The following is an 18,142-nucleotide window of genomic DNA, read 5'->3' as shown; positions in this document are numbered from 1 at the left end:
CTGCGCAGCGCACAAGAAATCCATTAGTTAACCATTTTATGCATTTCTAAATAAAAAATAGCCTCACTGAGGCAGAAAGAAGTGCCACCATACAGGTGCCCAGCATAGAAGTAGAGGGGGGAGGGGGGGGGGCGCGCCAGCCATATAGGCCCATCGGGAGCCGCCGGTACCCGAAGGGTTAACAGCCAACCAACCTGGAAGGGAGGAGGAGGCGGCGCCGCGATCCCCTGGGGGCGGGGAACCTCCAGGCGGGAAGGATTCGCGCCCGGAGAAGTTCCCGCCCCCTCCAACAGAGGCCGGAAGTTTGCGGCCTAGCAGGCCGTGAAGCCGGGGCCTAAATTTTCTGCGGCACCCGGCTGACCGGGGCCGCACAGGAAACCGGAGCGGACTGCCCGGACAAACCGGCCGCGGAAGCCCACCCCGCGGACCGGAAGTCAGGGGCCCGGGTGGAGCGCCGGAATGCGGCCCAGTAGGCCCGAAGCCTGGGCCAAAATTTGCGGCGCCCCCGCCCGACCGGAAGTCGCCGACGGCCGGCCGGAATCGTTGGAGCATCGTGCTCAGCCAAATGCCGGCCGCGGGAGTCTACCCCGCAGGCCAGAACAGTCGGGGGCCGGGAAGGAGTGCCGGAGTGCGGCCCAGCTCGGAGTGCGGCCCAGCAGGCCGGGAAGAAGCGCCGGAGGTGCGGCCGAGCAGGCCGGGAAGTAAAAACCCAAGCAGCACTGCCGTCAGGAAAAGGCCCCCGGTCCAGAGCAGCGCATCGGTGAGGGGATGGGGGGACCCTGAGACTGGGTGCCCGTGAGGATGCAAGCACAGCGTTCCCAGGAGGGACGCTGATAAGTGAAGGGAGGCGATGTGGCTGCCTAATCGCAGCATTCTGCTGCTAAAATGTCCCATGAGGGCCAGAAGGGAGGAGAGGGAGCAGGAGTAGAATGTCGCCCCGCAGCACCCCAGGGGCCAGCCTAGGTCCAGCAGTGACCGAAGGGTCCAGAGGCCCAGTATGGGGGGTCAGGCACGCAGGAGACCAGGGTGGGGGACGTAGGGCTGGAGAAGCCACTCTCTCACCATAGTCGTCTTCACCCTCGGTCCATTCCAGCAGGGTCGCCCCTTCAGCTACTGGCACCGTAGTGGCAGGACGCTGGGAGAGGGACTTGGCGTGCGGGCGACCCTTGCGCTGGCGGGATGTAGGGGAGCTGGGCTGCCCTGATCCACCTTGTCTTCTGTGGGGGAGGCAGCAGTGCGGGTGACCGGCACTGGCGCAGCTCAACCCCGGGAGAAACAGAGAGGTCTAGTGCGTCTCTGTTGTCCCTGATGATCTGGAACAAAAAGAAAAGAAAAAAGTAAAAATCAAAATTTAAACAAGGAGAAAACAGCCCTGCAGAGCAGGGAGTGTCTTGCCTCCTTGGACACTAAGCAAAAACTGGCAGTCTCTCTCTCCAGGCTGAGGGTATAGCTGATGGAGGAGGGGCTTAACAGTTTTCACTTAGTGTCACGCCTCCTAGGGAGATGAGCTATACCCAAGGTCTTCTGTGTCCCCCAAGGAAATTGGGCGAGAAAACATTTTTTTATAGTTGGTGCTTGATCAACTTCTATACATTTCGAATGGAAGAACCTCACAAACTTATTAAAAGAGAGGACAATTTCGCAGCCAGTCCAGTCCAATACCGATGCAGTATAATGGCTCCCTGTATGTGAAAATTCATACCAATAGAGTACAGGAAAAGGGACTTTATTATTGGTATCTCAATATATCTGGTGTATATGGCACCTCATTTACTGATTGAAATGGGCTACAATGTAATTTTCTTCTCAGTTACACTCTTCATACCAAAGGTTCAATCTAAAGATCTGCAATTAGTACTGAGACACAACATATGTGTTGATATCGCCACCTGGTGGAGAAGAGTGGAATAGCACATATCAGTGTTCTAGTTCCTACGTCTCTGAAGTAGAAATAGTAAATTTTTTCAATGCTTTGAGGGTTTATTTTGCTCGCACATATATGACGGATGCAATGACTTTCTTGTGTGTGCCTGACAACATTGCTGGATAAACCTCGGCCTTGGAGAAAGTTTTTGGAGCTTAGTTCTGGCGTGCTTAGTTTTAACACTGAGTTGGGATTTTAGAAACTCTGACTTTTTGGCCTCCCAGTCTTCATCCAACTCATCCAAGGGGTTACCCTCCAGTGCTGTGGCCAGACGGTAATCTCTGCATTCTACTTCAGCCCTGGGAAATACAATAAAATACAAAATATAGGGTTAATTTATAGATTATCTGGCCTTCTCCTAGACTCTGTAGTCGACCAAATACATTGGGGAAGTTAACCTATTTGAGGAACTTGAAAATTGCAAAATCTTAATTTCTCCAGGAGGGGGAGACGTATAACACACCAAGGCTGGTAACTACATTACCCCCTATGTTTGAGTATTTACATCAAGGGCATTTTGGTACCAGCACATATAGTTCACCATACAAAATTTTTATATACCCTGTGTCATTATCTAAAGGACGTCTTCAAAACTTATGTCCTTCAACCAGACCTCTTCATCAAACCCCAAAATTATGTCTGGCTTCTTTCAAACACTGATGAAATGGTCCTTTTTACCCCCTGACCAAAATAAATGTTGATACCAGGGCTGATCAGACGTCAAGAAGGTTATTGTAGGCCCCAGCATCTGGGTGATACAAGGGGAATCAAGATTTATGGCCTCCAGGAAACATGCCTATTCCTCTATGTGTTCTCCCCTTTAATCATGAGTCTGCAGGATAGGGTCTCATACAGACGACCATATCCGCAAACCGCAGATTTGCAAAAATCAAATACTGATGTTTCCCGCTCTTTTCTGTCCCGCATTATTGTAAAAATGCCCATTCATGTCCGCAAAACAGACAAAAACAGGACATAATCTATCTTTTTTGCAGGGCTGCGTTATTGATGCAGACAGCACATGGTTAGCTGTCTGCATTTTTTGCGGCCCCATTGAAATTAATAGATCCGTAAAGAAATGCAGATCGGATGTGGACCGAAAATCAGACTGTGTGAATGGGGCCTTACCTGTATATTAATAGATTTGTATATTTCTTAAATCATTTAATACGTTATCTGTCTGCTCTAGCAGGTATGGATCTGGTGCCGGCGTAGATCATAGATCAGGTTGAAACTTACGTCTCCAGAAACTTGACGCAGTCTTTATGGCCGTAAATCTCTGCGATTCTTCTGGGGGAGTCTCCGTGAATGTCCGCAGCATCAATAGGAGCATGTAAGGAGTGGAGGGTGCGCAGGACGCTGAGCTTTCCTGACTCTGCAGCAAAATGTGCTGGTGTCCAGCCGGTGTCCGTCCTCAGGCAGGGCCGGGCCCCATAATCTACCAACAGTTTCACTGTGTCTGATTGCCCTGCCGGGGACAAGAACAGGATGATTTTAGTGAATGTCTGATTCTCAGATTAGGAGATGACCTTACAGAGAAAGTAGAAGAGGGGAGCATACAGCAGGCTTCATGTATAAACCTGGGCTTCAAATTCTATGATAACACTCCTGTCATTTCTACTCAGTTTAGATATAATGACCAGAGAGCCCCATAACATTGCCCCCAAAACATTTCCTGCCATAATATCGGGAGCCACAGTTCCTTCATAGGTCAAAGTACTCAAAAAACAGTGCCAGCCACAGTGGTTCCATAACAGAGCCCCTTTATAACAATGATTGCAACAGTATCCCCATAATAGTGCCAGCAACAGTGCCCCATAACAATAACAGTAACAGAACCCCTGGCTACAGTAGTGCCACCATAACATTGTTAGCCACAATTACCCTTAACATGACCAGCAAAAGAACACCCCTAGTAATTACAACCGTAGCGTCTCCATAACATTGTCAGCCACAGTGGCCCTTAGGCTAGTTTTACAGTTCCGGCAGAGAATACGGGAATCGACTGGACCGAAACTGTAGCTGCAGCGGTTTGTGTCCGGCAAATTTTCAGCATTTTTGCCGGATAGCAGCCGGATCTCATAATAGTTAATGAAGGGCCGGATCCGGAGAACAGTCTGCCGGAATTGCTGCCAGAGATATGAAACTAGACTTAACATGGCCAGCCAAAGATCACCCCTAGTAATTACAACCATAGTGTCTCCATAACGTTGTCAGCCACAATGACCCTAGTAATTACAGTCATAGTGCCCTCATAACAGTGCCTGACACAATCTCCCCCACAACAGTATTAGTCATAATGCCCGATTTTTTTTATGTATTCACTTATATATTTTTTCACCTTTTCTTCCCTCAAAAAATTTTTGGGAACTTGAAGACATACTGTAACCGATAAAAATATACATTATGTAGACTGAAATTAGCTCCGAACAGTTATACCTGCCCTGACCACTTACTGATATCCATGGAAGACTTGATTATAAAGCTGATGACATCACTGGGGTTACCTTTGTGATGTCACAGTGGGGTCCTTATTGATGAACACAGGAATACTGGTTTTCATTTCCTAATGTACAAGTGAACATCAGGGGAGGGGACAGCAGAGGGACCTACAAGAGCAGACACCCTCATGACTCTCCAGCAAATCATCCATCAATGTGGCAATATCTCTGGCAGATTGCACCACAGACTATTGTCTATGTCACCATCACCAGCCAAGATCAATATTTTAGGCAGTTATCCAATGCATATGAGAGCTGACAGATCACCACACAGTCCTATATGTCCCAACATCTTTTTCCTTCCTTCTTTATTTAGAGCCTCCTATCTGATGTAATTACCTGACATTAAGTAACTCCAGACGCTCCTTATTTATCACACACCATTACAGATTAAATCAGCATGCAGATATAGAGAATTACAACATCCAATTACAGGGACAGTAAACTCACTGCACCCAGGTATGATGACTCCCAACGGTGTAGGTATAGGGCAATGGTTTACAATTCCCAGCATGTCCTGCCAGTCCATCTCTGAGAGGGTAACAGCACATCAAGGCCGCCTTCACACAGTCAGTTTTTGGTCAGTGATTTTGTGCCGAAACCAGGTGCGGGTCAAAAACAAAGAACAGGAGCAAATCTTTCCCTTATACCTCATCTCTGTGTAGGCACCATTTCTAATCATCTCGGATTTACAGACTTTTTAATAGTTTATAGTTCAGAATAAGGATTGGTTATCTGCCGATAAGGGCGCACATGGGGTGTGCCTTTGGTATCTTGCCAACCACGACTCTGCTCCCACTCTCCTGCCTGCCTCCCTTCCGTGCAGTGAGATGGGCCTATATTGACATCACCCGGGTGGGCGCTGATGGGAGGCGAATCACCACCCATATCACAAGTGTGGACGCCAACAAACACCGTTAGCGAACTAGACTGCACAGAATTGTTATCCACCACTAGTACTCATAAGTACTCAGAGAAACCCTGTGCCCACCCTAAAATGCCGTCAAGAAGGTTTAATTTTTTTTTATCTTCCCAATATGTGGCTGATGTACAGGTTCTTTTGGGCGAATGAGAATGGATGGCACCCGTATTGATCGAGCATTGCCTTGAGTGCATCCATTTTTATTTTTTGTGGTCTGACTGACCTCATATATCTTGTGCGCCTCGATGACAGTATTTGTTTGTGTGCTGGGAATATCACATTTTGAGATATTTTTTTTTAGATTACTATTAAAAGTTATGTTTTAATTATTTGTTGGTAGGTGGGATCACCAAGATGCTTATTCCTGCTTTTGGCTCCCAATCACTGATGGAAATCACTACGCCACGGCACTCTCATATATGCAGTAGTTTTTTTTGTCTTTATTAAAGGTGCTCCAAAATATATACGATAATAGCCAACATTAGTGTATCGGTCCCATTTCATGGATTTTGTTCTGTATATTTGTGTAGATATTCATTGATGCTTGCATTCGTTGGTTTCATTTGTATATATTACAGGCCGTGAACAAGGTCCATGAAATGGGACCGAAACCCTAGTATCAGCTATTATCGTGTATATTTTGGAGCACCTTTAATAAAGGCAAGAAACACTGTTTGCATAGATGAAAGTGCCGTGGTGTTTTGATTTAAAGGGATTCTCCGTGAATTAAGAAAATGAAAATACGTAAATATTACTTTATTATAAATATATTCCCAAATACCTTTCATTAGTTATAATAACTTGTTTTGTCTGGGGAGCAATGATTAGGAGAAACAAAATGGCTGCTGTTATATTAGTGCACACAAAGCCTGTCCTAATCACACGACAGGACAAGTTTCTTCACAACATTGATATAACTAGCTGCCTCATCCTCCTCTCCTACTTGTCAGGGATTATGATCCTGAATACAGATAAAAAGATCTTTAGCTGAATCTCTGTAGGAATGGAGTCCATGAGGAGACATGAAGTACAGAGAGGACGGACAGGACAGACTGTGGTAATGGAGACTACATACAAGTGCTGCTGCTCATTAGCCACATCTGCTCATGAACTCCATTTCTACAGAGATTCAGCTGATGACCATATTAAACTGTATTCAGGATCATAATCCCTGACAAGTAGAGAGGAGGATGAGGCAGCTCTTTAACTCAGTGTTGTGAAGTAACTTGTCCTTCTGTGTGATTAGGACAGCTTTTGTGTGTACTAATAGGACAGCGGCCATTTTGCTTTTCCTAATGATTGCTCCCCAGACAAAACAAGCCATTATAACTAATGTAAGGTATTTGAGAATATATTTATAATGAAGTAATATTTAAGTATTTTCATTTTCTTAATTCCTAGAGAACCCCTTTAACTAGTGATGGATTATTCCTACAACTGAGCACCGACAAACCTATCCGGGGTGCCGACCCGTCTCTTCACATCTGATGGAAATCACTGACCAAACACTGTCTGGGTAAAAGCGGCTTAAAAGGGTTGTCCAGCCATATATATTGATGACCTTTTGCCAGTATAGGTCATCGATGTCCAATCAGCAGGCGTGCGACACCTGGCACACTCAGCAATACGTTGTTTAACCACCTCCGGACCGCCTAACGCACATGTGCGTTCCGGAGGTGGCAGGGCTGCGCACAGTCACGCATATACGCGTCATCTCGCGATACGCGAGATTTCCTGTGAACGCGCGCACACAGGCGCGCGCGCTCACAGGAACTGAAGGTAAGCGAGTGGATCTCCAGCCTGCCAGCGGCGATCGCTCGCTGGCAGGCTGGAGATCCGAATTTTTTAACCCCTAACAGGTATATTAGACGCTGTTTTCATAACAGCGTCTAATATACCTCCTACCTGGTCCTCTGGTGGTCCCTTTTGTTTGGATCGACCACCAGAGGACTCAGGTAGGTCAGTACAGTCGCACCAAACACCACACTACACTACACCCCACCCCCCCGTCACTTATTAACCCCTTATAAACCCCTGATCACCCATGATCACCCCATATAAACTCCCTGATCACCCCCCTGTCATTGATCACCGCCCTGTCATTGATCACCCCCCTGTCAGGCTCCGTTCAGACGTCCGCATGATTTTTACGGATCCGATCCATGTATCCATGGATCCGTAAAAATCATGCGGAAGTCTGAATGGAGCCTTACAGGGGGGTGATCAATGACAGGCGGGTGATCACCCATATACACTCCCTGATCACCCCCTGTCATTGATCACCCCCCTGTCACTGATCACCCCCCCTGTAAGGCTCCATTCAGACGTCCGCATGATTTTTACGGATCCGATCCATGGATCCGTAAAAATCATGCGGACGTCTGAATGGAGCCTTACAGGGGGGGTGATCAGTGACAGGGGGGTGATCACCCTGATTACCCTGATCACCCCCTGTCATTGATAACCCCCTGTCAGGCTCCATTCAGACGTCCGCATGATTTTTACGGATCCGATCCATGTATCCATGGATCCGTAAAAATCATGCGGACGTCTGAATGGAGCCTTACAGGGGGGGTGATCAGTGACAGGGGGGTGATCACCCTGATTACCCCCTGTCATTGATAACCCCCCTGTAAGGCTCCATTCAGACGTCCGCATGCGTTCTGTGGATCCGATCCATGTATCCATGGATCCGTAAAAAATCATGCGGATGTCTGAATGGAGCCTTACAGGGGGGGTGATCAGTGACAGGGGGGTGATCACCCTGATTACCCTGATCACCCGCCTGTCATTGATAACCCCCCTGTAAGGCTCCATTCAGACGTCCGCATGCGTTCTGTGGATCCGATCCATGTATCCATGGATCCGTAAAAAATCATGCGGATGTCTGAATGGAGCCTTACAGGGGGGGTGATCAGTGACAGGGGGGTGATCACCCTGATTACCCTGATCACCCGCCTGTCATTGATAACCCCCCTGTAAGGCTCCATTCAGACGTCCGCATGCGTTCTGTGGATCCGATCCATGTATCCATGGATCTGTAAAAAATCATGCGGATGTCTGAATGGAGCCTTACAGGGGGGGTGATCAGTGACAGGGGGGTGATCACCCTGATTACCCTGATCACCCCCTGTCATTGATAACCCCCCTGTAAGGCTCCATTCAGACGTCCGCATGCGTTCTGTGGATCCGATCCATGTATCCATGGATCCGTAAAAAATCATGCGGATGTCTGAATGGAGCCTTACAGGGGGGGTGATCAGTGACAGGGGGGTGATCACCCTGATTACCCTGATCACCCCCTGTCATTGATAACCCCCCTGTAAGGCTCCATTCAGACGTCCGCATGCGTTCTGTGGATCCGATACATGTATCCATGGATCCGTAAAAAATCATGCGGATGTCTGAATGGAGCCTTACAGGGGGGGTGATCAGTGACAGGGGGGTGATCACCCTGATTACCCTGATCACCCGCCTGTCATTGATAACCCCCCTGTAAGGCTCCATTCAGACGTCCGCATGCGTTCTGTGGATCCGATCCATGTATCCATGGATCTGTAAAAAATCATGCGGATGTCTGAATGGAGCCTTACAGGGGGGGTGATCAGTGACAGGGGGGTGATCACCCTGATTACCCTGATCACCCCCTGTCATTGATAACCCCCCTGTAAGGCTCCATTCAGACGTCCGCATGCGTTCTGTGGATCCGATCCATGTATCCATGGATCCGTAAAAAATCATGCGGATGTCTGAATGGAGCCTTACAGGGGGGGTGATCAGTGACAGGGGGGTGATCACCCTGATTACCCTGATCACCCCCTGTCATTGATAACCCCCCTGTAAGGCTCCATTCAGACGTCCGCATGCGTTCTGTGGATCCGATACATGTATCCATGGATCCGTAAAAAATCATGCGGATGTCTGAATGGAGCCTTACAGGGGGGGTGATCAGTGACAGGGGGGTGATCACCCTGATTACCCTGATCACCCCCTGTCATTGATAACCCCCCTGTAAGGCTCCATTCAGACGTCCGCATGCGTTCTGTGGATCCGATACATGTATCCATGGATCCGTAAAAAATCATGCGGATGTCTGAATGGAGCCTTACAGGGGGGGTGATCAGTGACAGGGGGGTGATCACCCTGATTACCCTGATCACCCCCTGTCATTGATAACCCCCCTGTAAGGCTCCATTCAGACGTCCGCATGCGTTCTGTGGATCCGATACATGTATCCATGGATCCGTAAAAAATCATGCGGATGTCTGAATGGAGCCTTACAGGGGGGGTGATCAGTGACAGGGGGGTGATCACCCTGATTACCCTGATCACCCCCTGTCATTGATAACCCCCCTGTAAGGCTCCATTCAGACGTCCGCATGCGTTCTGTGGATCCGATACATGTATCCATGGATCCGTAAAAAATCATGCGGATGTCTGAATGGAGCCTTACAGGGGGGGTGATCAGTGACAGGGGGGTGATCACCCTGATTACCCTGATCACCCCCTGTCATTGATAACCCCCCTGTAAGGCTCCATTCAGACGTCCGCATGCGTTCTGTGGATCCGATACATGTATCCATGGATCCGTAAAAAATCATGCGGATGTCTGAATGGAGCCTTACAGGGGGGGTGATCAGTGACAGGGGGGTGATCACCCTGATTACCCTGATCACCCCCTGTCATTGATAACCCCCCTGTAAGGCTCCATTCAGACGTCCGCATGCGTTCTGTGGATCCGATACATGTATCCATGGATCCGTAAAAAATCATGCGGATGTCTGAATGGAGCCTTACAGGGGGGGGTGATCAATGACAGGGGGGTGATCAGGGAGTCTATATGGGTGATCACCCCCCTGTCATTGATCACCCCCCTGTCATTGATCACTCCCCCCCCTGGTAAGGCTCCATTCAGCCATTTTTTTTGGCACAAGTCAGTGGAAATTTTTTGTCTGTTTTTGTTTTCGTTTTTTCTTACAAAGTCTCATATTCCACTAACTTGTGTCAAAAAATAAAATCTCACATGGACGCACCATACCCCTCACGGAATCCAAATGCGTAAACATTTTTAGACATTTATATTCCAGACTTCTTCTCACGCTTTAGGGCCCCTAAAAAGCCAGGGCAGTATAAGTACCCCACATGTGACCCCATTTCGGAAAGAAGACACCCCAAGGTATTCCGTGAGGGGCATATTGAGTCCATGAAAGATTGAAATTTTTGTCCTAAGTTAGCGGAAAGTGAGACTTTGTGAGAAAAAAAACAAAAAAAAATCAATATCCGCTAACTTATGCAAAAAAAAAAAAAATTCTAGGAACTCGCCATGCCCCTCATTGAATACCTCGGGGTGTCTTCTTTCCAAAGTGGGGTCACATGTGGGGTATTTATACTGCCCTGGATTTTTAGGGGCCCTAAAGCATGAGAAGAAGTCTGGGATCCAAATGTCTAAAAATGCCCTCCTAAAAGGAATTTGGGCCCCTTTGCGCATCTAGGCTGCAAAAAAGTGTGACACATCTGGTATCGCCGTACTCAGGAGAAGTTGGGGAATGTGTTTTGGGGTGTCATTTTACATATACCCATGCTGGGTGAGAAAAATATCTTGGTCAAATGCCAACTTTGTATAAAAAAATGGGAAAAGTTGTCTTTTGCCAAGATATTTCTCTCACCCAGCATGGTTATATGTAAAATGACCCCCCAAAACACATTCCCCAACTTCTCCTGAGTACGGCGATACCAGATGTGTCACACTTTTTTGCAGCCAAGGTGGGCAAAGGGGCACCTTTCAGATTTCGCAGGCCATTTTTTACACATTTTGATTTCAAGGTACTTCTTACACATTTGGGCCCCTAAATTGCCAGGGCAGTATAACTATGCCACAAGTGACCCCATTTTGGAAAGAAGACACCCCAAGGTATTCCGTGGGGGGCACGGCGAGTTCCTAGAATTTTTTATTTTTTGTCACAATTTAGCGGAAAATGCTGATTTTTCTTTTTTTTTCTTTTTTCCTTACAAAGTCTCATATTCCACTAACTTGCGACAAAAAATAAAAAATTCTAGGAACTCGCCATGCCCCTCACGGAATACCTTGGGGTGTCTTCTTTCCAAAATGGGGTCACTTGTGGGGTAGTTATACTGCCCTGGCAATTTAGGGGCCCAAATGTGTGAGAAGAACTTTGCAATCAAAATGTGTAAAAAATGCCCTGCAAAATCCGAAAGGTGCACTTTGGAATATGTGCCCCTTTGCCCACCTTGGCAGCAAAAAAGTGTGACACCTCTGGTATCGCCGTACTCAGGAGAAGTTGGGCAATGTGTTTTGGGGTGTCATTTTACATATACCCATGCTGGGTGAGAAAAATATCTTGGTCAAATGCCAACTTTGTATAAAAAAATTGGAAAAGTTGTCTTTTGCCAAGATATTTCTCTCACCCAGCATGGGTATATGTAAAATGACAGCCCAAAACACATTCCCCAACTTCTCCTGAGTACGGCGATACCAGATGTGTGACACTTTTTTGATGCCAAGGTGGGCAAAGGGGCACATATAACAAAGTGCACCTTTCGGATTTCACCGGTCATTTTTTACAGATTTTGATTGCAAAGTACTTCTCACACATTTGGGCCCCTAAATTGCCAGGGCAGTATAACTACGCCACAAGTGACCCCATTTTGGAAAGAAGACACCCCAAGGTATTCCGTGAGGGGCATGGCGAGTTCCTAGAATTTTTTATTTTTTGTCGCAAGTTAGTGGAATATGAGACTTTGTAAGGAAAAAAGAGAAAAAAAAAAAATCATCATTTTCCGCTAACTTGTGACAAAAAATAAAAAATTCGAGGAACTCGCAGTGCCCCTCACGGAATACCTTGGGGTGTCTTCTTTCCAAAATGGGGTCACTTGTGGCGTAGTTATACTGCCCTGGCAATTTAGGGGCCCAAATGTGTGAGAAGAACTTTGCAATCAAAATGTGTAAAAAATGCCCTGCAAAATCCGAAAGGTGCACTTTGGAATATGTGCCCCTTTGCCCACCTTGGCAGCAAAAAAGTGTGACACATCTGGTATCGCCGTACTCAGGAGAAGTTGGGCAATGTGTTTTGGGGTGTCATTTTACATATACCCATGCTGGGTGAGAAAAATATCTTGGTCAAATGCCAACTTTGTATAAAAAAATGGGAAAAGTTGTCTTTTGCCAAGATATTTCTCTCACCCAGCATGGGTATATGTAAAATGACACCCCAAAACACATTCCCCAACTTCTCCTGAGTACGGCGATACCACATGTGTGACACTTTTTTGCTGCCAAGGTGGGCAAAGGGGCGCATATTCCAAAGTGCACCTTTCGGATTTCACCGGTCATTTCTTACACATTTTGATTGCAAAGTTCTTCTCACACATTTGGGCCCCTAAATTGCCAGGGCAGTATAACTACGCCACAAGTGACCCCATTTTGGAAAGAAGACACCCCAAGGTATTCTGTGAGGGGCATGGTGAGTTCCTAGAATTTTTTATTTTTTGTCGCAAGTTAGTGGAATATGAGACTTTGTAAGAAAAAAATAAAAATAAAAAATCATCATCATTTTCCGCTAACTTGTGACAAAAAATAAAAAGTTCTATGAACTCACTATGCCCATCAGCGAATACCTTAGGGTGTCTACTTTCCGAAATGGGGTCATTTGTGGGGTTTTTCTACTGTTTGGGCATTGTAGAACCTCAGGAAACATGACAGGTGCTCAGAAAATCAGAGCCGTTTCAAAAAGCGGAAATTCACATTTTTGTACCATAGTTTGTAAATGCTATAACTTTTACCCAAACCATTTTTTTTTTGCCCAAACATTTTTTTTTTATCAAAGACATGTAGAACTATAAATTTAGCGAAAAATTTATATATGGATGTCGTTTTTTTTGCAAAATTTCACAGCTGAAAGTGAAAAATGTCATTTTTTTGCAAAAAAATCGTTACATTTTGATTAATAACAAAAAAAGTAAAAATGTCAGCAGCAATAAAATACCACCAAATGAAAGCTCCATTAGTGAGAAGAAAAGGAGGTAAAATTCATTTGGGTGGTAAGTTGCATGACCGAGCGATAAACGGTGAAAGTAGTGTAGTGCCGAAGTGTAAAAAGTGGCCTGGTCATGAAGGGGGTTTCACCTAGCGGGGCTGAAGTGGTTAAAGAGGAGCTGAGCTCCATGCGAGCGCTGCTTCCTGTTCATTATGCCTCATGTTGTCTAAGATGTGCAGTGTAATACAAGTACTTGCTCCATTCAAGTGAATGGCGCAAGTACTTGTAATTACACTACGTCACCGTTCCACAGGCGACAACGTGTAGTTTAATGATGAGAAAGTAGTGCTCACATGGAGTACCACCTCCTCGTCAAACAGCTGATCAGCAGGGGGGGCCGGGTTTCGGACCCCAGCCCATCTGATACTGATGACCTATCCTGACGATAGGTCATTAATATATATGGCCGGACAACCCCTTTAAGTGGTGGGGGGAGCTGCTGCACAATTTAGCACTGAGTATACCTTTGGCTGCTGCCCAGTGCAGAGCGGTCCTGTCGTTCCAGTCAATATCTTTATGATTTGGGTCATGGAGACCTTTCTTCATTATCTCAGAGACCAAATCATAATCCCCGAGAGCTGCTGCTTGGTGGAGTTCAGTGATGTCAGTCATCTTGTGAATTTCTGGTTGTAAAGAGAAAAAATTGTAATAAGAAAAAACATTACTTTATAAAGATAAGTCTGTACATTACTAGGTATCAGTAGAGAAACTGTTATGTAGGTTAACAGGGATTTGTCCTGCTTTACAAATACAGTCAGGTCTATAAATATTAAGACATCAACACAATTCTAACATTTTTGGCTCTATACACCACCACATTTTATTTGAAATATATCGAACAAGATGTGCTTTAACTGCAGACTGTCAACTTTAATTTGAGGGTATTTAAATCCAAATCAGGTGAACGGCGTAGGAATTACAACAGTTTGCATATGTGCCTTCATCCCTTGTTAAGGGATGAAAAGTAATGGGACAATTGGCTTCTCAGCTGTTCCATGGCCAGGTGTGTGTTATTCCCTCATTATCCCAATTACAATAAGCAGATAAAAGGTCCAGAGTTCATTTCCAGTGTGCTATTTGCATTTGGAATCTGTTGCTGTCATCTCTCAAGATGAGATCCAAAGAGATGTCACTATCAGTAAAGCAAGCCATTATTAGGCTGAAGAAACACAACAAACCCATCAGAGAGATAGCAAAAACATTAGGCGTGGCCAAAACAACTGTTTGGAACATTCTTAAAAAGAAGGAACGCACCACTGAGCTCAGCAACACCAAAAGACCTGGAAGACCACGGAAAACAACTGTGGTGGATGATCGAATAAATTTTTCCCTGGTGAAGAAAACACCCTTCACAACAGTCGACCAGATCAAGAACACTCTCCAGGAGATAGGTGTATGTGTGTCAAAGTCAACAATCAAGAGAAGACTTCACCAGAGTGAATACAGAGGGTTCACCACAAGATGTAAACCATTGGTGAGCCTCAAAAACAGGAAGGCCAGATTCGAGTTTGCCAAACGACATCTAAAAAAGCCTTAGTACTGGAACAACATCCTATGGAGAGATGAGACCAAGATCAACTTGTACCAGAATGATGGGAAGAGAAGAGTATGGAGAAGGCAAGGAACTGCTCATGATCCTAAGCATACCACCTCATCAGTGAATCATGGTTTTGGTAGTGTCATAGCGTGGGCATGTATGGCTGCCAATGGAACTGGTTCTCTTGTATTTATTGATGATGTGACTGCTGACAAAAGCAGCAGGATGAATTCTGAAGTGTTTCGGGCAATATTATCTGCTCATATTCAGCCAAATGCTTCAGAACTCATTGGACGGCGCTTCACAGTGCAGATGGACAATGATCCAAAGCATACTGCAAAAGCAACCAAAGAGTTTTTTAAGGGAAAGAAGTGCAATGTTATGCAATGGCCAAGTCAATCACCTGACCTGAATCCGATTGAGCATGTATTTCACTTGCTGAAGACAAAACTGAAGGGAAAATGCCGCAAGAACAAGCAGAAACTGAAGACAGTTGCAGTAGAGGCCTGGCAGAGCATCACCAGGGATGAAACCCAGCGTCTGGTGATGTCTATGTGTTCCAGACTTAAGGCTGTAATTGACTGCAAAGGATTTGCAACCAAGTATTAAAAAGTGAAAGTTTGATTTATGATTATTATTCTGTCCCACATATGCAAACTGTTGTAATTCCTACACCGTTCACCTGATTTGGATGTAAATACCCTCAAAATACCCTATACACGGCCATTGGGAAAAGGAAGCTCTGTGAAATACTTCAGAAATGTGCCAGATCTTGTACTGCATCACTCATCTATGCCTCCTAAGTGTCCGTCCCTCTTTTGGTGGGACAGTCCCTCTTTTTGACCCTGTCCCTCTTTGATCCTTAAATGTCCCTCTTTTTGACCTGTGGAATTAATACATAAATGTGCATTAATACATCTACTAAATAGCTCCTTACTAAAGTGTCTGTATGGTTTCTAACTGTATATTAGACCATAACTTCATTATTTGGAGCAATTTGTACCTTAAAATATATGATCTGATGATCTATGTGCTAATATTCAAATAGATATTGAAGTGCAAGAAAAAACATTGTCCCAGTGGCTCCACATGCTGTAAAAAAATAAAGCAAATTACACTCGCCTAACCGATCCCCAGCTGCTGCAGTTGTGACAGTCAGTAATTATGCTTTGGGCGGAGTCAGAGGTGTGGCCTAGTATGAAAAAAATTGCCGCCATGTGTATCGGCATTATATTGTCCCTCTTTGCAATTTTTAACAGTTGGGAGGTATCCTCATCATCAGCAGTTAAAGGACTGTTCTTTGTTATCACTAAACTGGGCCTGGTCATCGCCTCCGTAATTCACCAGCCACTACATCTACCCTTCTGCCTTGCACCCTGATAACCGTTCACCCTCAAGGGAACTCCACCTAAAACGAGGCAGGAGTCTCAAGTCCAGGGTATGTACCGGGGGAAGAAAGAGTGCGGCCTTTATTCACTTTAAAGCCAAGGGAGAGCCAGGGTGAGGACTGCCACCATGAATTGTGAGTACCACTACCATCACAGCCACTACCACTCCTCCCATCCTCGCCGCTGAACTAGCCCTACAAGGCATTGTGCCTGCTTTATGAGTGAATTTCTTGGTGACAGGCTCCCTTTAAGGATCAGAGCTTTATTCTCTTTCCAGTAGATCTAATGCTTTATGTGCCTACAATTTAGAAGACAAACCCGGTGGTCAAACTGATTTACTGGTTATAATAAAGCATGCCATACCATGCTTTCTCCACAAAGAGACATTGAGGAACAGTGAGGCTACTCCATAGATTGTTGTTAAATCCTGTCCAATGATTAAATATTACGTTTGTATGTTAGATTATTCAGAACATAATTTCTCAATTGAAATCATTTTAAAAAAGGCTCGTGTTTAGTTATTACTGTTACACACTTCTTATGGCACGCCTTGCAGTTACATACTTCTTATGGCGCTCCTTGCAGTTACATACTTGTTATGGCGCTCCTTGCAGTTACATACTTGTTATGGCGCTCCTTGCAGTTACATACTTGTTATGGCACGCCTTGCAGTTACATACTTGTTATGGCACTCCTTTCAGTTTCATATTTGTTATGGCGCTCCTTGCAGTTACATACTTGTTATGGCACTCCTTGCAGTTACATACTTGTTATGGCGCTCCTTGCAGTTACATACTTGTTATGGCGCTCCTTGCAGTTTCATATTTGTTATGGCGCTCCTTGCAGTTGCATACTTGTTATGGCGCTCCTTGCAGTTTCATATTTGTTATGGCGCTCCTTGCAGTTGCATACTTGTTATGGCGCTTCTTGCCGTTACATACTTGTTATGGCGCCCCTCGCAGTTACATACTTGTTATGGCGCTCCTTGCAGTTGCATACTTGTTATGGCGCTTCTTGCAGTTACATACTTGTTATGGCGCCCCTCGCAGTTACATACTTGTTATGGCGCCCCTTGCAGTTGCATACTTGTTATGGCGCTTCTTGCAGTTACATACTTGTTATGGCGCTCCTTGCAGTTACATACTTGTTATGGCGCTCCTTGCAGTTACATACTTGTTATGGCGCTCCTTGCAGTTACATACTTGTTATGGCGCTCCTTGCAGTTACATACTTGTTATGGCGCTCCTTGCAGTTTCATACTTGTTATGGCGCTCCTTGCAGTTTCATATTTGTTATGACGCTCCTTGCAGTTGCATACTTGTTATGGCGCTCCTTGCAGTTACATACATGTTATGGCGCTCCTTGCAGTTACATACTTGTTATGGCTCTCCTTGCAGTTTCATACTTGTTATGGCGCTCCTTGCAGTTACATACTTGTTATGGCGCTCCTTGCAGTTTCATACTTGTTATGGTGCTCCTTGCAGTTTCATATTTGTTATGACGCTCCTTGCAGTTGCATACTTGTTATGGCGCTCCTTGCAGTTACATATTTGTTATGGCGCTCCTTGCAGTTACATACTTGTTATGGCGCCCCCTGCTGTTACATACTTGTTATGGCGCCCCCTGCTGTTACATACTTGTTATGGCGCTCCTTGCAGTTACATACTTGTTATGGCGCTCCTTGCAGTTACATACTTGTTATGGCGCTCCTTGCAGTTACATACATGTTATGGCGCCCCTCGCAGTTACATACTTGTTATGGCGCTCCTTGCAGTTTCATACTTGTTATGGCGCTTCTTGCAGTTACATACTTGTT

At 45.6% G+C, this 18,142-nt stretch overlaps 1 protein-coding gene across 2 annotated transcripts in view; it reads right to left on the bottom strand.

Moving 5' to 3' along the window:
- Positions 1-1,732: 1,732 nt before the first annotated feature.
- Positions 1,733-18,142, bottom strand: part of ANKRD66 (ankyrin repeat domain 66) — a 49,486-nt gene continuing 33,076 nt past the window's right edge. For both annotated transcript variants that reach the window (XM_044289026.1, XM_044289025.1), the window contains exons 2-4: positions 13,866-14,024; positions 3,164-3,392; positions 1,733-2,223 (exon numbers count right to left, since the gene is read on the bottom strand). In XM_044289026.1, coding sequence (XP_044144961.1) covers positions 1,965-2,223; positions 3,164-3,392; positions 13,866-14,013 — 636 coding nt within the window. In that variant the 5' untranslated portion in view covers positions 14,014-14,024 and the 3' untranslated portion in view covers positions 1,733-1,964. The remainder of the gene's footprint in view (positions 2,224-3,163; positions 3,393-13,865; positions 14,025-18,142) is intronic.

Source organism: Bufo gargarizans, chromosome 4, assembly GCF_014858855.1.
Source record: "Bufo gargarizans isolate SCDJY-AF-19 chromosome 4, ASM1485885v1, whole genome shotgun sequence".
Classification (NCBI taxonomy): Eukaryota; Metazoa; Chordata; class Amphibia; order Anura; family Bufonidae; genus Bufo; species Bufo gargarizans.
Note: the sequence above shows the minus strand (reverse complement) of the source record. Positions and strands in the feature narration are given on the sequence as shown.